The sequence below is a fragment of the Sceloporus occidentalis genome, unplaced genomic scaffold (genome assembly GCF_023333645.1).
Source record: "Sceloporus occidentalis isolate IW3139 unplaced genomic scaffold, rSceOcc1.0.p SCAF_22, whole genome shotgun sequence".
Lineage (NCBI taxonomy): Eukaryota > Metazoa > Chordata > Lepidosauria > Squamata > Phrynosomatidae > Sceloporus > Sceloporus occidentalis.
The window spans coordinates 11,355,716-11,379,037 of NW_028317002.1; the positions used below are offsets into that span (position 1 = coordinate 11,355,716).

Sequence of the window (23,322 nt, forward strand, 5' to 3'; positions counted from 1 at the left end):
TCCTTAGGGCGCTATAGGCACCTGCCTAGGGCAACATTAATGGACAGAACAGGCAACACTGGGATAGCTAAATAGTATTCCTGGTAAATTAATGCAATATTCAATACATTATTGCAGGGGTGTCCAAGTTTTTTCTGCAGTGGGCCACTTCATCAGAATTGTATACGTGCGCGGGCCGCACTAATTTTTCACTGTGAGAAAATATGACCTTTAATAAGATATGCAGATTAAAATAAAGTAAATGACACAAAACCTTTACTTTTCCTCTCACTGATTTCTGGCCCTAGAAAGTTTTGTGACTACAAATGCAGGATTCTGTATAAGTAAAAATAAAAAAGTTCTATTTATTTTAGGGATGCACTAAAATGAAAATTCTAGACCAAAACCGAAAATTCAGGGTTCACTTAGCCGAAACTGAAAATGACCCCCCCCCCACACACTTTTAATAAAAGTAAGTTACACACCAAAATTGTACAAAAAATTATATATTATGATTGTTAACAGCAATCTCAGGCATACCCAGATTCCAGCATGTACTGGTTGGCTGGGCATTGTACCGGTATTTTTTGTCCAATTTTAGTGTGTAACCATGCTTTTATTAAAAGTAACACACCACAATTGGACAAAAAAAATCAACAATATGACTTGGCATGATAGGAGTGTGATTGCTAACAGCAAACACACTCTTTTTATACCCAGCCAACCAGTAAATGCTGGAACCTAGGCATGATGGGACTGTGATTGCTGTTAGCAGATTGCTGTTAGCAATCACACTCCTATCATCCCAAGTCAGCCAGTACATGCTGGTACAGGGTGGCTGTAAGTGCAGACCCCATACTGCTGGCAGCATCAATACACAAGGGGGCAGCTAGCCAGGTTTCAGCATATACTGGCTGATTTGGCATGATAGTAGTGGGATTGTTAACAGCAATCACAGTCCCATCATGCCTAGGTTCCAGCACTTACACATCCATGCTATCACACACACACAAATTCATTCATTCACAGATTAATTCCCTCAATCAGGCATACTCATTCAAACACACTCCCCCACCCCCTTACCTGCTCTACAGCTCTTTCTAGTGATGTCCGGATCATGAACGAATCGTTCATTTGATCCGGTTCTTTTTAGTGATCCAGATGAATCGGTTCACTAGACTGAACGATTCATTTGTAGCGGTTCAGTCTGTGAATCATGCAGCTGTAACCTGATCCTAGAGCTGTGAGTCATCTGCAGAGCACTCAGACACAGACTCTGGGGTCAGGTTACAGCTCATTAATTCACACAGGAACGATGACTCATAGAGTCAGAGAGTCGTTCAAAGAGTTGAATGATCCGAAGAGTCGAATGATCTTACAAGGATCCGAATCTTACAGAGATTCGAATCAATCAGAGAATATTACTGATACCATACTTTTATAAATAAATACATTAATAATGTTCACACTGCCCCCAGGATTTAGATTCCCCTGAGTTTGCCCCCCTTTACCTATAACTGCACCTACAGTTAACTTTATTAAATTAATTAAATTAACCCTCAGTCATCAGCATAAAATGAACCCTTATACCCCATCAACCATAACTGCCCCTGAAATTAACCGTAAAGATCCCATTAACCATAACGGCCCCTGAAATTAACCCTAAATACTCCATTAACCATAACTGCCCCTAAATTAATTGCATGTACTCCAGATAAATTACCTAATAAATTGGTATTGTTGATGGGGTCTTTAGTGTTAATTTAGGGGCAGTTATGCTTAATGAGGTGTTTAGGGTTAATTTGGGGGCAGTTATGCTTAATGGGGTGTTTAGGGTTAATTTTAGGGGCAGTCATGGTTGATGGGGTGTTTAGGGTTAATTTAATGGTGAGGGTTAATTTAATTAATTTAATAAAGTTAGCTTAAGGTGCAGTTGCAGGTAAAGGGGAATGTAAATCCTGGGGGCAGTGATTATTAATGTATTATTTATAACAGTATGGTGACATTCTCTGAATGATTAGAATGCCAATGAAGGCAGAGAGTCGTTCAACGATCCGGATCTTACAATGATCCGGATCACTAAGATTCGGATCCCTGTAAGATCCGAATCTTTGAACGACTCTCTGCCTTCATTGACATCACTGGAGGCAGGGGGGAGGATTCATAATGAAAGGGGCGGGGCCAATCGTTAGTGTGCCTGCACAGAGTTACTGGAAAACAGTAACTCCGTGCAGGCACACTGAGTGATCCGAAGATCCGGATCATGAATCGGATCATTTCAGTGAACGAATCGAAATGATCCGATTCACTTTAATGATCCGAACTTCCCATCACTAGCTCTTTCAATGCCGATCACAGACTTCAGCAGGGGGCGTGGCCTCCCTCGTTCTCCCCACAGAGGAAGAAGGACGGAAGCAGAGAATAGACCCTCCCACAAGTAAGCAGCAGGGCTCTTGTGATCCTGGCTGCCGATCTCACGCGGGCCGCACCTCGAGGTCCCGCGGGCCGCATGTTGGACGCCCCTCCATTATTGTAATCATTCTCAGTGTATTTGAAACCAGCTCAGTTATGGTAAATCTGTTTTAAATTCTCCATCTCCATATTCCTTCTGTATATCAGAATGATTTCACGCATCTTATCCAGATCCTCAATGCATGAAAAACATCCTTTTTACAAAAAAAAGCAACACCTGCAGAATATATTTTGGTCTTTCATGGGTAGCAAAACTCAAATGACAAGCACAAGTAACATCTGCCATTCCATTTACTGACTAAACCATGGACCGGATCCTGTAACATTTACACTGAATACAACCTGTGGCATCTTTTTATTATTGCCGGATACCTTTTTATAGGCTATGCTGAAATAAATAATGAGCAATAAATATAATTTGCTGAGTGAGCCAGTGTCAACCTGAGCCTAATGTAGGCTTAACCATCTCCAAGGTGGTCTGGCTCAGCGAAGGGAATGAGGTCTGCCACAACACCTTCTCCGTTAGTCTCAAGTTGCATATTTTGATGCTGTGAATGCACATAATGAAGGTCGTAGTAAATAAATATACACTGGTTGTGTGTCTGATGTACCTCTATGTTCTCTAACTGTGTAAATCTAATGTAATGTTCTCACTATCTCTCTCTAATACATGATGTTACTTTTAAATGGATTATGTTTAGTTTTGTTTAGTTCCCAAATTTCTGGAGAAATCTACGTCAGAATACATTTGTGTTGCTATTACTTTTTTGACCAATGTCCTTGAACCACTTTATTTTCTCTTACAAAACCTGTAAGCTGCTGGTTCTTTTCTAAAACAATTTAGAAAAGGTTTTAAAACAGGAAGCCCCCTAAATAACTTTGTAATTTGGAAATGAACTTTCCTTACGGGGAAGCTCTGCAGCTTTCCACCACCTTCGTGTGCTGATGTTTTGTGCCACTGATGGGGTGCTTCAAGTATGCCACATGTATGTTTGGATGAGTAGCTCACACACGGATTTCCTTGCAACCATCATTATAAAGGCTCAAACCTTTTTCAAATTAAAGGCTCACGTTGTAATGCTGTCCCTCTTTAGATACTCCCAATCACAAACTGAAAATACTACATCACGAAAATGATATACTTCATTTATAAACAAACAAAACTGAGGCATTTAAATCAATGATCATATATTTTAATGGTAATAGAAAGCCAGATATCTATGAATTAAAAAGTATTTACATATTTCAGATATCTTAACAATCAGCATTGCTGTCAACACCTGGAATTCCCTTGGATAGGTTATTTTAGTTCGCAGTAATAGTCATATCTGGAAACTCTCTGGATTTTGCCCACTTCCCCTCCAAAAATAGCATGCGGCCCGTAACATCGGCAGGGTCTACCCACCGACACCAGTATCCTGCAAGGTGAGGCTCCGGGCAGCTGAAGCCACAGAGTTCCCAAGTATGGTAATAGTGCAAAAGATTAATTTTCTAAAACCTTAATAGAACTGCTATACAAAAGATACCCAAGATTTTTACACTGGTTTAAAACAGATGCTTTACATTTTGGGGATCCCCCCCCAAATGTCTCATAAAACACCCCAGAGGATGCTTTAGAGCTTTCTATACTTGTTCCAATTGGGCTGTGAAAAGATGCCATTTATTTAGACAGCAAATTGATGAAATGTCCAATAAGTAGCCCATGGTAGGCAATGTTTGGGATTTCTTATTTTTACCTGTAATTCTTTACAGTGGTAGTGCCGCAGTCAAAAACTGCACTACACAACCTGAGAGTTAAGTTAAAATTAAAAAGGTAATTTTAGTAGGACAGCAGTCATTGGAAGTGGACACCTCGGATGTTGTTTCTGTTGCTGCGGCTCCGTTTCAGATCAACTGCAAAACAAAGCAAGAAGACATGTAAAAAGCCAGTGTGTAATATCAAGCACATTAATACTTTATTTACATAAATCAAGGGATCTCTAACATACATTACTATGACAAAGAGATAATGGTGTATTTATTAAAACAAGATATTTTGACAGCTGATGGAGCTGCAGCTGAAGCGGCCGCCAGGGCCGTCTTTAACGCAGGGAAAAAGGGGCAGCTGCCCCTTGAGCCTGCAGCAGCCACGGTCATGGGGTCGCAACTGCAAACAGGCCCGCCACTCTAGGGGACCCGGGCGATCACTTCCGCAGGGGCTCGCTACTTACCTGTGCATTGCTCGCACACTGTGCAGCAGGCCCTGGGCAGCCTAGCGACATCAGCAGTTCAGGTAAGGGGGTAGGGAAGCTGTATGTAAGAGTATGTGAGATTGAGTGAATGAATAAGTGAATAAATGAGCATCTGAATGAGAGAATGAATGAGCATCTGTGCATGAATAAATATCTGAATAAGTGAATGAATGAGTATCCATTAATTAGTATATGAATGAATAAATATTTGTGAATGAGTGAATGAATGTGCATGTGTGGGCAAAGATGTGTGTGAGACTGTTTAGGGGCAAAGATGCCATAGGCAGGTTGTTTTGGTGCAAATACACCACCAACTGGCTGTTTGGGAGGGGGAAATGCCATAGGGAGGCTTTTTGGGGGGGGGAAGTCCTATGCTTTCAATCTGGGTGCTAAGCAGGTAACTGTGGATGCAATCTGGGTGCCAGGGTTGATTAACTACATTGTATGTATGTATGTATATATATATATATATATATATATATATATATATATATATATATATATATATACACACACACACACAAGGGGGGGCAGCTGGGGCCATCACAAAAATAAATACCAAAGGGAGGGGAAGGCTGGGGGGTATAAATACACATAGGGCTGGCTGGGGTGATACACAAGGGGCAAAAACACAAAAGACATAAGCAGTGTGGAAAATGTTAGCTTAGCCGGTCCAGATGCGGGTGTCGGTGTGGCACAGCCTGTTCTGGTGTATGTATTCAGTTTCATGGCACTTTACTTACTGTAGGAATAAACTGAACTATTTAATTTTTACTTATCTAGAGATAAAACGCCCTCCCGAATTCGTAGTAGCTTCGGAGGACAAAACTTTCTAGGCCCAGAAATCATTGAGAGGAATAGTAAAGGTTTTGTAATTTTTACTCTATTTTAATCTGCATATTTTATTAAAAAGGATTAATTACACTAAATTGTGGCTTCAGGCGTTCCGTGTATGACGACTTTTAGTGTAAAGATGTACTCCCAATCCCATCACATAAGATTCTATTTTATACTATCTTCCTAGTACTGATGTTCTCTTTATCCAGTACACATGGAAGCCAAGGAATTAAGATTCTGCAGACTGGGATGAAGAAAATAAAAACAGCTAGAAGAAATACTGGCAAAACATTTCTTACAATTTACTCACTTAATTGCTATATATCTATGTTGCTATATAACACCTGGACAAAAGCTGCAAAGTGATATTCAACTATATTGTACACAAACATATTTGCATTTTTTAATATACACTCATTGGCTACTTTATTAGGTATACCTGTCCAATTGCTTGTTAACACTTGTTAACACTAGTTAACGCAACTCAATGCATTTAGGCATGGTCAAGACAACTTGCGGAAGTTCAAACCAAGCATCAGAATGGGGAAGAAAGGGGATTAAAGTGACTTTGAATGTGGCTGTTTGCCTTTTTAGATAAGATTGTTCCCAGAGCTTTGCAGTATCAATGTTTAAAACCCCTGTATGGCATGCTCCCCTGTGTACTTATGTGGGGTAATTGTGGGGAATTGCATACCTCACTGTTACAGTAGCAACGATGCTCCCTGAAATCTGCTATTCAGTCTTGATTATAACACAGTCTCTGACATGCCTGCACAAGCTGAAGCCCTCTGCCTGCCAGCTCCCAGCGATACTTCTGAGAAAACCCGAAATTATTCAGTATTAACCTCAACGTCAACAATGTGAAAGAAAACAACAAAAAGAGAATGAAGAATCGTATGTTGCCACTCTTATTTACGTAAGTGACTGTATGTATATTTCTTCAAAACACACGGATGTACCGATAACCTACATGACCAAAAGTTTGTGGACACCCCTCCTAACTACTGAGGTGTTTCAGTCACACCTTTTGCTAACAGGTATATAAAATCAAGCACATGGGCAGCCATCTCCTTGGGAAACATTGGCAGTAGAAAGGGTCGTGGTGTAAAATGTATGCCTTGTTAGATCTGCTCTGGGCCACTGTAAGTGCTGTTATTGTGAGGTGGAAACATCTAGTAGTACCAACAGCTACCACACACACTCACAGAGGGTGTACTTTGCATTGTCCTTGTTGGACTGGCTTTGAAGCTGAATTACTGGGTGGTCCAAGTTTATTTCTTTATAATTATCTTGACAAAAATTATATATCTAGGCAGAGATCTCTTTTGGTATGCGACTGAAACAAGGTCGCATAAGAGGCTGGAGCATTTTTTGTAATTTTGCATTTCGGTAAAAACCTTAGACACAGCTTACATTAGACTTGTGAAATATATATATTATATTTATTTCAGGACAAGTTAAGCTATAAATAGATATCTAGATTAGGGCAAATCATGCATTACATAACAAAAAATAAAATAAAAAAATCGAAACCAAATATTAGAAGTGATGGAAACTAAATAATTTTCTTAAAAGCTCCAATGTCCCTTAGTAAATTTATGCCTGCAATTAAGTTGTTCCTGATGCACTCACTTTAGGGACTATGACTCCCAACACCGTTATCACCATTCTGACTGAAGGATGTTGTAGTCCTCCATTCATCTCAATGAATGTGTCCTTGTTTATTTTATTTGTCCTTACATTTTTATCAGGGGGGGGGGGGGTTGGAGTGCAAGGCACCTATGATCCCTCACCTCTGCTTTTTTCCAGTATGCCAGCCATCTGATCATATGGCAGTTCATAACAGATCAACTGGCGGCATACTGGGCCTTTTTTTTTTCTCCTTACTTGGTTACCAACCATACTGGGTTCCTGATCCATGGACCCAACCACTGTTTAAAGGCAGCAATCTGTCTTTCTTTTTTTAACTTCAATTTACCCACAGAAAAGCTGGAACTGGTCACAGACCAATCAGCAGTTTCTATCCTCTCAATACAGAACCTCCCATATAGAATAAAACACCAGGCACGTGTCTCATGGGTACTCCAACATGTGAGACTTCCATCAACGGACGGAAGGAAAAGCACACTACCTAGCTGGCATCTTTTGGGCACCATGAATTATTTCTAAAATCTCAAGTGTATATGCTACAGAATAAACAAGTAGGTAATTCCTATAAGGAAAAAACAGATATACACTATTATAAACTAATAATAACAGATGGAAAGAAACATACTACATTATTTCTTACCTTAAAGACTACAGCAGCAAGCACGGCTACAATGGGTAGAAGCAGCAGGCTCAGCTTTTTCTTGTTCACTTTATTCATCAGCAGAAACTTGGTCCACTCCAACTTTTTAAGGTTGTATGGGGGGTACCTGATTTTATTTACCCCTTCCATGGCAAGAGACTTGATGAGACAAGCCCGTTTATGGGAGAAAGTATCAAAGGTGTGTTTACCATGGTAGGCACCCATGCCGCTGTTACCTTTAAAGAAATGAGGTGGGAATACATTTAATAATATCAAACTAGTAGTGTCTGTTTAGTACAGTGGGGTCATGGGGCATTCTACATTTAATAATCCAACTGCTTTGGTTTAGGACACACAATATCCAGTCTGGTATACAATATCAGTCAATCATCCATTATTTTTAATCATCTATAATATGCACAGGGCACATTGCCTGGGCCCACTATCCCTTTTAAACAAAAACCTCTATTGGTCAATGTAGAATCAGAAATGCTCACCAGCACGGATGCGTATCATACTCCCCTGCAATTGCCTCCTTTTTCTAAACCCATTGTGTTGAGCATAATAACGGTATATGCAGAAAGTATGATCATCTTTATAATTATGTACTTACCAACACCTCCAAATGGCAGTGCCGTAACTGAGAAGTGCATAATAACATCGTTGGCTGTTACACCACCACTGGACGTCTCCGCAATCATCTTTTTGATGACCTGAAAGATAAATTACTAAACGTACAGTTTGTTCCACTGAGGGCTGCCAGTGACAAGTGAGCCTAAAGGGTTTGATACCACCGATGCCAAATCAGTTTCCCTTAAACAAAAAAATTCTCCTTGGAAACTAATGAGGGGACCCTGCAGAGTACCCCACATGCATTAGCCCCTTTGCCTGTCCTCATCTACTTTCCATGCAGTGTGATATACTTGCATTTGATGTACTTACCCTTAATCCAACATTGGTTCTGCAAATGTTGTGTGTGTGAAAATCCAGGCTTCAAGCAGCCAATCAGTGGATAGAATTGTCGGACCACGGAGGAGACTGGTAGCTGCTACCCAAGGTAAGTACTTTCAATGTTATGTTTTGGAATAATGCATATTAAAGTACTCACAAAGTACCTTAATATACTTTTGTTTTTATTTGTGAGGGTGTCACGGACAGTCCAGTGCCCCATGTAGTCTCACAAAGAAAGCCTGCTAAAGTATTTTGTGAGCACCCCCCTGCCTGGTCCTGTCTTTGCACCGAGTGGATGCTTTCTGAACACAAACTCTCGTTGATCCAGTGCTGTAGTTGACAGGTTGTGGGTTCACCAGGTGGGCACAGGGGAAGTAGAGGGGTTCAACACATTTCCTGTAAGCTAACGAGGTGGGGCAGGGTAGAGAAAGAGCCAAACGCATATGGGGCGTTCTGCAGAATCCTTTCATGCATCTGAAATATATGTCTGTATAATCCACACACTTTGCATATATATATATATATATATATATATATATATATATATATATATATATATATATATATATATTTTTTTTTTTTTTTTTTTTTTTTTTTTAAGTATATTGATATATATCACATACAGAACTTTTCTGACTTACCTTTTTATCATTTGAAAATACATACAGGGCGAGGGGCTTTTCTCTCTCATTAATGAACGTAATGGCTTCCTCTAAATTTCCAACTGATATTATAGGAAGCAATGGCCCAAATATTTCTTCTTGCATGACCTTCGACTCTGGATTGACATCAGCCAGTACCGTTGGTGCTGTAAAACAGGCAATAGCAATGAGTGGTTGAGGAACATGTTTTTATATGTCTGCGCTGTGTAAATGGAGATAACGGCAAAGAGCTCCGAGTTTAATAAATTGTGATTATTTGATCAAAGGGGTGCAACAAACACACTCTGAAAAGGCTGTTCCATTTTTACATAATCATAGTTATACTGCAGAGCAACAACGGCTCTTATACTTGCAGGGCCGACGTTAAGGATGCGCGACATGTGCGATCGCGCAGGACATCCAGGAGGCTACCTCATCTGTGGCTCTGCCAGAAGCTTTGGGTGGGGAGATCAAAAGATCTCCACACTTCAGCCATCTCTCTGCAGCAGCAGACAGGCACACACCGACGTCGGCCACCCTGCCAGCTCTTAATAGAGAAGGACTGGACATCGCTGGAGGAGCAGGGCAATTTGGAAAGATCATGGATCTACCTCTAAGTTGCCTAAAATAAAGGGAGTACGAGGTCTCTTCATACAGACAACTGTTTTACTGCTCATTTGTGATGACTATTGATGTTGAGCACTGGGACATGATGTCAAATACTGGCGTTTAGCACTGAAGCCGCGCACACCACGATGGAGAACTGAGACAGAGGTTTGTATGAACAGAACTTGCACTCACCACCACAGGACTTCAAAAAGGCAAGAGATGGGGAGGAAGAGGAGCAGTAGATAATAAGAAAATGGAGAGATAAAGAAAAAGTTATAGGGAGAAAGAGAGAATGAGGTGGAGAGAGAAACAGGAGAAAAGGGAAGAACTGGGAGATAAAGAGAAAGAAAAGATGGGGAAAAGGAAGAGATAACGAGAAAGGGAAGAGAGAATGAATAAGGGAAGAGAGAATCAATAAGGGGAGAGAGAGAATGAATAAGGGGAGAGAGAATGAATAAGGGGAGAGAGAATTAAAAAGTGGAGAGATATGATGAACAGAAATGGGAGAAATAGAAGATAAAGGGACACGTAGGGAGAAAAGGGCAAGATAAAGTATGGAAAAGAAAGGGAAGAGAAAGTGAAATATGAGTAGTGATAAAGAGAAATGAGAGAGATGAGATGAGGCACAGGGGTGGACTCAAGAACTAAGGCCAGCCCTGCACACTTGGATTCTTTCAGCAAAGCACTCAACATTTGCGGCCTTTAGAGCTACATCTGCAGTCTTTGTATTCCTTGCATAAAGTAGACACATCTATTTTACAAGGAAGTTGTTATCTGCATAGCTTTTGGCATAATTAAATTCACTTATTAGCACTAGAATCATTTATTATGCCAAAATCTGCTCTTTCTTCTGAGAACTACATTCCACTAAATTAGAGGAAAAATTAAGGGGATAGTCAAATGGCAGAGTGCTCTAGGGGCTTTAGGCTTTACTATATTATAGCTATTTTAATTGTCTTCTTTTAGCAAACCTTTAAGTCTTAACTAAGCATTTGGTTTTACACAATTCTTCCCAATTACTGCCTATAATTTCCAAACAAAATAGCAAAAGTAACTACAAACTGCCACATCCCTTTTGTAAACAGTTAATAGGTGTGTTTTTATAAAATTTGGATTACTTAAACAGCCCATAAAGGGCACAGTACACAATATAGCAGGAAATTCTGTAATCGTAGGTATACAACCTTTTTTATCTCTGGCGCTCAATATCACCATTGTAGCTGAGAGTGATGACAGCTGAAGTCAACAAAAGTCAATCAGTCTATATTTTTTGTTAAACCCATTAAAAAAACAAACTGTACTTACTTAATGTGTTTTTGTTTTGATTCCATTTCTTTTTTGCATTGGGAGAATAGATTTTAGAGAGGGGCACTTGTCACAATCCCCAATAGGAAGGACGTTTTTTCTCCAGCAGCATGCCAGACATCTGATCTTACAACTAATTAGCGGGCAACAGCAGTCTATTTAATTCCCCAGCTGCCCACCCCCACAACATCTGCTACCATAATATCAAGATGCCATATTAGGCTGCCTACTCTGTGGCCCAATCACTGCATAAAGAGAAACTAAAATTATTTTACCTAACCACAATGTGTCTTTCAGTTAGCCAGTAAAATCTATTACAGCAATATATTTGTTAAAGGAATTCAAAAGAAAAAGTCACATTACCAATATAACATGCTGCTTCGTCATGGTCCCCTCCAATAACAATCTTCTGTCCTTCCATCAATCCGAGCAGGCGTTTAAAATGACGCCCGCTGATAATCCTTTCATAATCTGGAGACTCTTTGGCATTTTCCCCATAAAATTCCTTAAAAGAACATATATACCGTAATTAAAAAAAGTTTTAGAATTTCTCAGGCTATCATGGTTCTGCACCTTGATGAGGCCTATTTTTTGTTGAAACATACTTCATGACTTTGCTACATCGAGTGGGAGAAGTTAGGAACATGTAACACGGTTCAGCGGAAGCCGTCATTATTGTGTATAGCTCAACATAAGGTCTGTTCTCACCGTTAAATATTATGGGCTTTAATAGATTATTTTGATAGAGCCCTACATTAGTGATCCTGGTATTATACATACTTCTCAGGGGAAAATTGGCGACAATTTTATATATGTTCCATGTCTTGGATAAAAATGTATCATCCCCAAGACCTTCTTCAGCGTAGGGGGAAGCAACCGATTTCAGTGTCTTCATACCTGAACCTTGGCTGCTAATAAAATATATTTGATCAACTTTGTTGTGGAGGAGGGAAGCTCTTGAGGAAACATCATTAAGGCAGCTACTAATGGATCTGTAGATCAAGAATCTCAGAAATCACCTGAAGCAATTTGTGATTTTCATGTTTTTACATAGTTACATAGTTATAGTTATAATTTTATTCTGGACAGCATATAAAGTGAATTTGTGTAATTCTGAAAAAAACAGTGCATAACTTATTTTATTTGTTCATATATGTTATTCACAATGCACTGGGGGTATTTATATTATGTGAACATGCTGCATGGTTTTGTGATATTTTAGGTTAAGACTGTGCAGCTCTGACACTTTTGAATATATATATATATATATATATATATATATATATATAATATTATACAGTACATAATTATTTTTAAGCACCAGAAGCATGGTACTTTTTGATGTTTACCAACACTTTGTAGTTTATAAACTATAACCTTTTATGGATTTGGCTCACCAAACAGAATGAGATACCAGCTTATGTGTGATTAAGCGCAAGGCATAAGTAAGGAGTATTCAAATTAATAAGCTGTAAAACTTGTAGAGAGTTTAATTTCTACATATATTCACCACGTACCTTAAGCGTTTCTCTGATTTTTTCCACCAGTTTTCCCTGGATAGACTTGTCACACAGCACATAATCAGGGGCGATACATGTCTGACCACAGTTGAGAAACTTACCCCAAGTTATGCGTCTATTGGAGTAAAAATAAATAAAAAATGTAAGCCTATATATTTTCTGTTATCTTAAAATGCTATACCACCCACCTTCAAAATATTCACATCACTGACCCTCCACACAACTCTCACCACAATCAAGCATTTCTTCTCAACCCTCTAAAAGATTTAGGCTTACAGAAGCAGGGCCCTCTTCCCGTTCTGTATCAATATGCCTTAATGTATACTAATCTTATTCTCAATTTCGTATATTATTAATTTTTACTCTCTCTATTCTAATAGTAATATGGTTGCACTCTATAGATACTTTATTATATACAGTGATTTATTACCTTGAGTGTATGTTTGAGGCCATGGCTGATCCCAGAACCATAAAATCAGATAAGATAGTAAAACACAATAATAAAATATCTCCCTTGAGAAAAACAGAATAGCCCAATATTTTATCAGATATTATCCCCATATTATATGTATTCAAATCATGGCCACCAAAACACATTTATACAGGTGGCTGTAAGTTATTTTCCACGTTTTGCAGTTACCCCCTGTATACAACTCTCTCATGTATGTATTGTTGCAGTGAAATGCAATAAAAAAAGAATTTCAAAATAAAAAATGTACACACACAGCTCATACAGCAATCATTTTCATATACAGAGACGGATACTCTTAATTAATTAAACCTTTCATCAGCCTACAAACTACAATGATGTAGAAACAGTGACTCGGTCAGCCTTGGTAGGTTGCTGCCTGGCATGAACGACGCGTTAGTCTAATTAATCAGAGGACAATAAATCTGTGAACCTGAATGGCTCTTATCTCCCATCAAATTCTGTTTCAATGAAAAAGTAACCTTTACCCTCTTTGAGACAACAAAGTTCAACTCACCTACTAGCAATATCAATATCACAGTTCTTATCGATATAACATGGACTCTTCCCTCCCAGCTCAAGGGTTACAGGTGTCAGGAACTTGGAAGCAGCTGACATTATGACTTTGCCCACACCAGTACTGCCAGTATAGAAGATATGGTCAAATCTTTGATTTAGTAACTCTGTTGTTTCTGGTACTCCACCATTCACCACAGGGTACAGATCCTACAACAACAGAGATGGCATCTCATCATAAACAGTATATATCATTTCAAAGACAGTCAAGCCCTGCTTGGTAATTGGAAAAAAACATCTGAAATAGTGTTTTTAGACTTATAATGAGAAATGACAGTAATAGTACCTTGTCTAAATACTGTGGAATGATTTTCTCCAAAAGCTTGGCTGTGTTTTCGCTGACTTCAGAAGGTTTCAAAACAGCTGCATTACCTTAGGGGAGCGCCAAAAAAAACGCAGCATTAACCACACAAGTGCAACAATGTATTGCCATTCAGAGGCTGACTAACCAAGTGTTGAGCAACACACACACACACACACACACACACACACACTTCACATATTACACTGCAATGTCCAGGAAGTGAAGGGGAACCATCCTCTCTTGAGTAGGCACTAATTCCATAGTTTAGCAGAAAGTGAATATAAGGATGACCTCAGATGACTGCCCAGAGAGCGAGTGCTTGGGAGCGGTGTATCATCTGCTGACTCCCAAAAATTCAATCCAGTTAAAACCTGCTGCACAGGAGTGCAGAACCAGTCCAGACATTTTAATGAACACTGTGAGGCAAAAAAATTTCACGTTGGGGCAAATTCAGCCCTTTTGCGAATTCACCTCTTTGTCTACACACTGATTAACAATAAACAAGGACCACATGAAATGTAATGGGACCACTCAGCTGTCATATGCATTAAAGGGCATATGATGGCTGGAGTGTCCCTTTACTTAAATGACTATAATCATAGACATATAAATACATGTAGAAAATATATACACAATAAACATACAGAATATGATTGTGCAAACTGTACTGCTGTACCTGCTGCAATGGCACCCACTAGGGGCTGCAGAAGAACCACCACAGGGTAATTCCAAGCCCCAATAATCAGGACAACTCCAAGCGGTTCATACTGGATATACACGTCATCTCTCAAGGTCATTAGATTCCTTGACACATGCTGAGGTGCTGACCATTCAGCAAGCTTGTCCAGGGCCAAGTTAATTTCTCCCAACATTCCCATGATCTCATGGGTGTAAGATGCGCATTCATTCTAAAATTGAGATAAATCACAAAACAAAATCATTACATGCTTACAGACAGGAGCGCCCAATCCCTCTCACAAATTACACTAGCCTCTTTTACAATTCTACAAAATTGTCAAATGAAATACATTATGATACTCTGCTAAGCGCAGTTCCTACACAATGACTCCAGATCAGGTTAATATACTAAAAATAAGGAATCAAAGAAAATCAAAGCTACTTCAGCTTATCATCATTTCTGGGAACTCCCCGAGTCTCTGGATGAAGCCCTTCTTCCCCAGGTCAGTTTTGTCTTTCTTCAGGCAGGGAAGTAGCCTTTGTGGTGTCTACTGCCCACATGTGTTCTGCCTACTCCCAGTCCACTAAAGGCTGTTGGGGGATAGCCCTAAACCTATGTGTGGCTAGCCCTGTACTCTTCATGAAGCCACTCCTAAAAGGCGATGGAGAGCTTCCAGCCGCAAAATCGTTAGTTGCCAAGTATACATATTACATGCTAACAAATACTGTGTCTTCATTTTAAAGATCTATCATTTCTCTGGGTATATCTTTGTTAGATTGGAGTTTCCTTTTTAGTTGTGTTTTAAGCCTGTCTCTCTTAACTAAAGTTAGCTTTTTTTTAAAAAATATTTCCCCACTTAGGTCATATATGCTAATACAGTAAGAAAATTGGCCAAAGACCAAATAATACTTTACTTACTTAATACTTTACTTAAAATTGTATTCAGCACTTTTTTTTTCTTCTTATTTTAGGATGCGCACATTATACACAGTTACAAAATAACATATCTTGCACATATTTAATTCTAAATTAAGCCTGCTTAGCTAAGTCAAGACAGGGTTGCACGTCCCTGATGTTCTGCTAGGGATGATTTTATGCACCAATCCCAAACCTACTCCATATGGTCAATATGGCTTTGACAAAAGCCCCAGAGCCTTACTAATAGGCGTGTAACCTTTCCCAGACATTTATACATCGACAGATATTTTACAGAGGTGTTCGGAAATGACTTTTGAATGTGGAACAATGTGGGTTTAGGATCTAATGTGCTAATAACTTCAATCATTTGACAGATTGATATTGGACAAGGATGACTCAAGATCAGACATGAGTATTCAAGGTCTTCAAACATCAGGCTCTAGCTACTTCTTAATCATTTTGAAGATTTCAGGTTTGCTTACTTGGCGCATAGAATAAATGAAACAAGGGTATAACTTCCATGCTCCCATTCAGTGATAATAAAATCATGTTTTTAGAGGGCCCCTCTATTATGCAAGGCATGTTTTACAAAACAAGTGAAATCCTTATGGATGAAGCACCTTGTTTAAGTCTGCTTTTAGTGCTTTCTTGATGTCATCTTCCTTCTCAATAAACATTCTCTTGAAGGCCCGAAGTTGCTGGAGTCTAAACTCTAAAGAACGGGTCTTTCCGGTGGCATAGGCCTGCCTCGCTCTCTCCACGATCTGCTTCATCTTATTACTTCGTACGGCTGAAAGAAAAATAAGGAATCAAATAATGCAAAAAAAGGAAACACAGGATAGTAAACATTTTAGTTTTAGGTATGCAACACACAAATGGCAACATTTAATGGGACAGCACTGTTTACCAATAACTAGTTACTAAAACATTGTTTCCGAATTAATGATTTCCTTTTTGTTAATTGTAAACGCTGTCAGAGCACCTATTTAGAACCTCATTTTATCTTAATTATGAAACCTGATGTGAAGGATTCTTATAATTATTACCCCTCCTACTAAAGGTTAAGCCAGATTTCCTGCAGGAAAGGACCCCCTCCTTCCATTTCATCATTGACCATGAAAAAGGAGACTGACGTGTACATTGCCAGCTCTCACACTTTACTATTATTGTTATCTTTAATTTCTATAGCGCCAAGATTTACGCAGTGCCTAATACAATACATATATTCAAGGGGTATGACAAGACGAGAATTGACAGACTAAGACAAACCGATGCATTAGGTGGAGAGAGCCCTGCTCGCAAGCTTACAATCTTGAGGACACTTCCAGTTTCTATGTTTTTATTTAACTGCATAGTATTTGCTATTGTCTTTGCTGTCAGAGGTACATGGTTTCTTATGCATTTGGCTATATTTTTATCTCCTCAGGCCAAAAAAAAGTAAGAAAGTATTCTGATCACCAGCTGCTATAATGCCATTTCGAAGACAGAGGCAACATTCACGTCTTACATTATGCACCATATTCAACTATCACCAGTCTCATTCTAACCCATGGAGCTTGGAGTTTAATGTTACCTGGCAAACCGTGACTGTCCAGTTTAATCTGTTTCCCTGCACCTAACAAAGAGTAAGTCACAGCACCAAAGTATTTTTTTTACTGTACTGCGTTAACAATAAACCACTGGGAGAACTAAACAAAGATGGTTACATCTGAGTCACAGTGACATGCAGAAAAAATAACCTGCCGTTGCTTTAAGATCTCTTCTGTGTGGATTTCATAGAGTAGATGCAAGACGATGACGTGTTAAACTGAAGGAAACCTGGCGGAAAACACTGCTATATATTTGAACTGGATATCAGATGGGCCAAAGTGCTAGGCAAAGGCATAAGTCAAAGTACAAATAAATTGTACCTTACAGTTGATTTTGACCGTTAAGCTAGTGGTGTTTTATAGCTTATGCCAATTATACTATTGGGCAATTAGATTCCTCAACGCTCAACTACTCTTTGGATCGGCTGGGGACATAATAGATCCCCTGTAATCAGTCCATATAGACCGACACAGCCTCCCAAGCTTACCTACTCGGAGCTGCGTGTCCTTAACTATGATGTTATATCCTGGTGCTCAGGATAAAGGACAGCAGCTTCGGAGGAAAGTGGTGGGGGGTGCCCTAGGTTAGACGTAGGGCAGTGACCAGCCAAAATATGCCAGTGTGTTAAGCAAGGGTAAAACAGCACTTCATGGACACTGTTGCCTTCTGTACTGTCAGAGACCGGCTTCTTGAGCAGGCATGTGAACATGGTCAAGTTAATCTCTTAAACCCTTAAAAGGGACAATACTGCAACATACTTTTAACATAAAGAATAATTTTCTAAAATGCCAAAATATTAGAAATCAGTAGTAAAAAAAAAAAAAGTTTAGTGGCAGGTTTTCCACAAAGTGTGAGTCTGCGGAAATTCAGTGCCACACCTTAGCAACACCTCACCCAGTGCTGGACTTTTAATCCACGTGAACTGACTGCATTTATTTTAACCTTCTAACAGCCCTATTAACATATACAGGCATGTCCATAAAGCGTGTGCCTACATGCCCCCTTGGATGCACCTGTTTCTCCTGACTTTTGCAGCGGGGGAAATCTCCCTGCCTCTGTATAGGTGATCAGGCTGTCTAATAGAAATGCCCTATTACATGATCAGACAGTCCCACCCACCTGAATGTCATTTGAGAACTCTCTGAATGCTCCCTCTGCTGGCTAATTGCAAACATTGCGATCAGCAATGCAAAGCTCACAGAGTACTTAAATATGCATTCCTCTATAGTAGGAGTGTCAAGGACATTAGACTGTCCCTTTAATAATTTTTTTTTTAAGTATCAGCAAAATATGGGATTTTGTAGTTTAGGCGACAATGAATTTTGTTGGCGGACAACTTGCCGACCCAATTCCCCCCTGTCAAAGTGCTGCCTGGGTCCCAAGGGTCCACCAGGAATGACTGGACCCAGGGCAGCTGCCCCTTTTGCCCTGCGTTAAAGACAGCCCTGTCTGAATCAATACATACATAATATTTACATGCATTAGTAGGAAAGAGGACCATGGACAGGGACAGTTGGTAGGTATGGCAATCCATGCAGTTTATGTTAATGCTGTATGTATATATTGCCAAATATATTGAATAGAGGAAAGAGTATCAGAGGGCTTCCTCCTCTGGATAGTAAAGGTAACATATTATACTCAAATAGGTGATCAAAAGTGTTCCCTTTCTTTAAGTAAATTGTAAACAAGGGTGACTTGGTGAATAATCATAAGGAGACAAAAAAGAACACCAGCATTAGTGGAGTTTCATTTTGAATTTCGTTTAAAAATGGGTGAGATTAGAGAGGGTGGGTTCCCCTAGGGCTTTATCGCGACCTGCACAGACCTTATCGATCACTAATCTGCTGGTCATATTGTCATATGTCACGATATCCCAGTAACAGCTTTCAATAGACAATGACTACATTCCAACACACTTTCTGCATTTAAACTTAAAACTGGTTATTATTGCCCTGCGATCACATTCCACAAATATGCCTCTAGTGCAGATTAGTCTATTGTAGACCATCATGGCAGAAAATGGGTTAACACGCAGGCATCACAACAAGATCCGTGGATGGTAATCGGGGGGGGGGGCAAACAGCTGCTCGCACCCCCTCCCTCAGCAACCTCTTTTGCGTATAGACAGAGCCCACCCTACGTCACACTGACATGCTTCCGGATTGAGGGGAACTGCTACGTAAGAAGGGGGGAACACCTTGCATTGTACCGTCTGCTCTTCCTACCTGCGGGTGATGGTCAGAGACTCGGGGCGCCAGTGACGGGTCAGGAGGCTTCAGCAGTGACAGACAAACACACAGCTCGATCCAGGACAGCGCTTTATGCCCCGCCCCCGGAGCACGTGACACTGGGCTGTGGCGGACCTGGCTGAAGTCCGATGTGGCACTGCTTATCGACCAAATCACCTCAGTAATGTTAATCGCGCGGGCTTTCTCCACGCTATAGCTTTACATCACCTCAAAATCCCATATTGCAAAGCATTTTGCGATGACTGAAGGAATGGTAAATCTTGTGAGTAAATAAAATACAAGTTGGATGCCAAGTTGCGTAATAGCTTTTAAAGGGATAGTAAAGATTTCAGCAAACCGGCCTCTGCACGCTCGAGTACTACAAATATATTTTTGTGTGAAAAGCCTCTTCTGTTACTCATTTTATGTTACTCCAGATGTTACAGGATCGCAATCACTGCCACATCTTAGCCAAATGTATGGGGAAAAACGTTTTAGGAAAATTGTTTTGTTTCGTTTTTGATTCATTCGTTTTCAGACAGCGAATTATGCTTCCTGCTCTTTCTTTTCCATTTGAAAAGAAGTTTGTCATCACTCTCCTACCATCTCCACTTCTTGTCTTGCCTGTTCTTTCTCGGCCGGCTTCTCTCAGGTATCCGCTGTTTTATCCAGGCCTCCTGGAGCACTTCTGCAAAAGGGCGGAGCCTTCTTACACACCCTCCCCCGATTGGAGGAATGGGGGAGAGGCTGTGGCTCTGCCCTTTTCCTGAAGCACTCCAAGAGACCAGAAAAATGCAGAAACTCTTCTCTTTGGACGTGGATCCGTAGGCATTTTTCGGGCTCATTTAGTACTCACAGGGCCGCACCAAGGCGGCAGGGAGCAAAGGAGAGAGAGGCGCAGAGCAGTCGCTCATGAAAAGGTTTCAACAACTGCTCCCTGCCACTACCCACCTCGGGGCTCCCCTGACTGCGGTGATGGGAGCACGAGGTCTCGGTCGTGGTGTCGGCGCTTGATGTGGAGCGATGAAATATGATGTCATATCCCAGCGCTCGGCAGTAAACCTGCATGTACCACAACGGTGCAGCGAGAAAGAGGCCTTGCGTTCCTACCACAGGACTTTAGCAAGGTAAGTGAATTAGAAAAGGGGGGGGTGGATAGTGAGAAGGGAGGGGTGCTGGGGTAAGTCCTCTGAGTGCAGTCTGGGTGCTGGGGCAAGTACTGTGGATGCAATCTGGGTAATGGGCAAGTCCTATAAGTGCAACCTTGTGCCGGGGCTGGCCTTTGGTGTGTGCGGCCTATGATCTGTGCCTGTTATGTGGGGTCAATAAATAGTAATGTGCATTTTTCACTTTTGGTAGTTTTCTGTCTTTTTTATTCCAATTTTGTTTACCCCATAAATATTTAATTTGTTGATCTGTGATGAATCAATGTTCGTATCCTATAGTTTCCTGTAGCTGGTCCTTTTATATATTTAAACTGGCCCTTAATGTATAATTATTGGACACATGCTTTACCTTCAGCTACTTGGTTTAAAAACTAGGAAAGTTTACAGAAGTGGCCCAGCACACAATTAAAAAGTGATATTGATATATTAATGTGACATTGGGAGTTATGCTGAACCACTGTCTAGCTCGGTATATAGTAATGGGAGTTACTTCCAATGTCAATCTTGCTTTAATTATAAGAGATACACTGTAACACCTTCAGTGTCCGGATCACTTTATAATGATAGGAGTTATACTGCTGTGATTGTGGTGATGGAAGTTGTGGTGTTAATCCAGCTCTAACACTTATGCAGATGTTCCAGCATTATTGTTCTTGGAATAAAGTTTGCCACATGTCTTATTTTGCAATTGTTGCCTCATTGGCACAGTGCGTGGTACTTTGTGAGTAATTTATTGTGCATTATTTACTTAACTTCAGGAGAGGCTGCTAGATCTAAATAACAAACCTACTTAGAAAACACCATATTTAACCCCTTCGCGACCTTTGCCGGTTCAGGACCGTCATGACAGGAAGGTCACTAAATGACCTTTGACGGTCCTGAACCGTCAAAAAATTAAATAAGCTTAGAAAGTGATCAACGATCACTTTCTTCGTTTAAACGGCGTTACTGTAATGCCTCGATGTCGAGGCATTCAGTAACGCCGAGATCGGCATCGGGGGCCATGTCTGGCCCCTCCCCGGGGCGTCAACAGCCGCCATACATTGTATGGCGGCGGACGCCCGTTTTAAAAGCGTTTAGGAGGCGGTCAACGATCGCCTCCTAAACTTAAATGGTGTCGCTGGAATGCCTCGATCAGGAGGCATCCAGCGACACCAAACACTTACCTTTGGATGGGCTGTGACCGCTCCGGAGAGCGGTCACAGCCGCAGCTGCCGGTGATCTTCGCCATCAACAAGATGGCGGCGGCACGGGAAAAAAAATATTATTATTATTATTATTATCCTTTATTTGTATAGCGCCAACAGTTTACGCAGCGCTTAATACAATACATAAATTCAAGGGATATGACAAGACAAGAATTGACAGACTAAGACAAACCGATACATTTGGTGGAGAGAGCCCTGCTCGCAAGCTTACAATCTAGAGGGAAATGGGGTGACAAACATAAGGCATAGAGAAAGGGTGAGAGGTATTGTGGTGCTTGTATCGATGACAAGGAAGTTCTAGCAGCTAAGATGGTATGCTTCTCTGAAGAAGTGGGTTTTTAGATGTTTCTTGAATGTTGGGAGGGAGGGAGAATGCTGAAGGTTCCTTGGGAGTAGATTCCAGAGATATGGGGCAGCTCGAGTGAAATCTTGTAGACGGGAAAAGGAAGAGGTGATGAGTGAGGAGGAGAGCCTTAGCCCATGGGAGGAACGTAGGGATCGAGTAGGAGAGTATTTGCTAATGAGGTCAGAAATGTACGGAGGAGCAGTATTATGGATGGCCTTATATGTCAGTACCAGGATCTTAAATTTAATTCTAAAGGTAATTGGGAGCCAGTGGAGGGTTTCACAGAGGGGGGAAGCAGAAGAGGAGCGACGTGCAAGACAGAGGAGCCTAGCAGCCGCATTAAGGATAGACTGTAGAGGAGAGAGTCGAGACAGTGGAGTGCCAACCAGAAGAGTGTTGCAGTAGTCAAGACGGGAAATAAGGGAATGAACCAGGGTTTTTGTGGATTCTTGGGTGAGGAATGGGCGGATACGAGAGATGTTTTTTAGGTGCAAGCGGCAGGATCTGGCGAGGGACTGAATGTGAGGGATGAAGGAGAGGTTTGAGTCAAGGATGACCCCAAGGCATCGGGCCTGGTTAGTAGGAGAGATAGTCGTGTTGTTAATGGTGATAGAGAATTCAGGTAGTGGAGTGGAGATGGAGGGAGGGAAGATAATGAGTTCAGTTTTAGAAAGATTAAGTTTCAGGTAGTGTTGTGACATCCATGAAGAAATAGCAGACAAGCAATTGGTAATATGGGACAGGAGAGATGGAGAGAGATCAGGAGATCTCATCAGGATCAGGAGATGTAATAAAGAAGAGAGAGTTCGCTAGACGGTCTCCTGACCCTCTAGAGAACTCTGGCTCCACTTGCAGGTTGAATACAGGTACTGCATTCAACCAAGCAAGTCAATGGAACCCAGCTTTCTAATCACTGTGATTAGTAAAATATTAAAAAAAAAAAAAAAATGGAAAAAAAAAATTTAAAAAAAATGTGCTAACATTTAAAAATAATTATGCAGTG

At 40.6% G+C, this 23,322-nt stretch overlaps 1 protein-coding gene across 1 annotated transcript; it reads right to left on the reverse strand.

Moving 5' to 3' along the window:
* Positions 1 to 6,255: 6,255 nt before the first annotated feature.
* LOC149301026 (aldehyde dehydrogenase family 3 member A2-like) lies at positions 6,256 to 16,554 on the reverse strand. Its single transcript, XM_089484561.1, has 10 exons — positions 16,402 to 16,554; positions 14,861 to 15,092; positions 14,167 to 14,252; positions 13,822 to 14,030; positions 12,833 to 12,950; positions 11,679 to 11,820; positions 9,402 to 9,568; positions 8,423 to 8,522; positions 7,810 to 8,045; positions 6,256 to 6,333 (listed from the first exon to the last, which is right to left on the reverse strand). The coding sequence occupies exons 1-10, from the start codon at positions 16,552 to 16,554 to the stop codon at positions 6,256 to 6,258; spliced, it is 1,521 nt and encodes a 506-aa protein (XP_089340687.1).
* Positions 16,555 to 23,322: the final 6,768 nt, after the last annotated feature.

Bases quoted from the DNA above. Each gene is read 5' to 3' on its own strand.
- LOC149301026 (XM_089484561.1), bottom strand. From the start codon at position 16,554: ATGAAGCAGATCGTGGAGAGAGCGAGGCAGGCCTATGCCACCGGAAAG. The intron at 14,253-14,860 runs GTACAGCAGTAC...CGCTCCCCTAAG, and splicing joins AGTGGGTGCCATTGCAGCAG to GTAATGCAGCTGTTTTGAAA. The intron at 8,523-9,401 runs GTAAGTCAGAAA...TTTATCTTTCAG, and splicing joins TATTTTCAAATGATAAAAAG to GTCATCAAAAAGATGATTGC.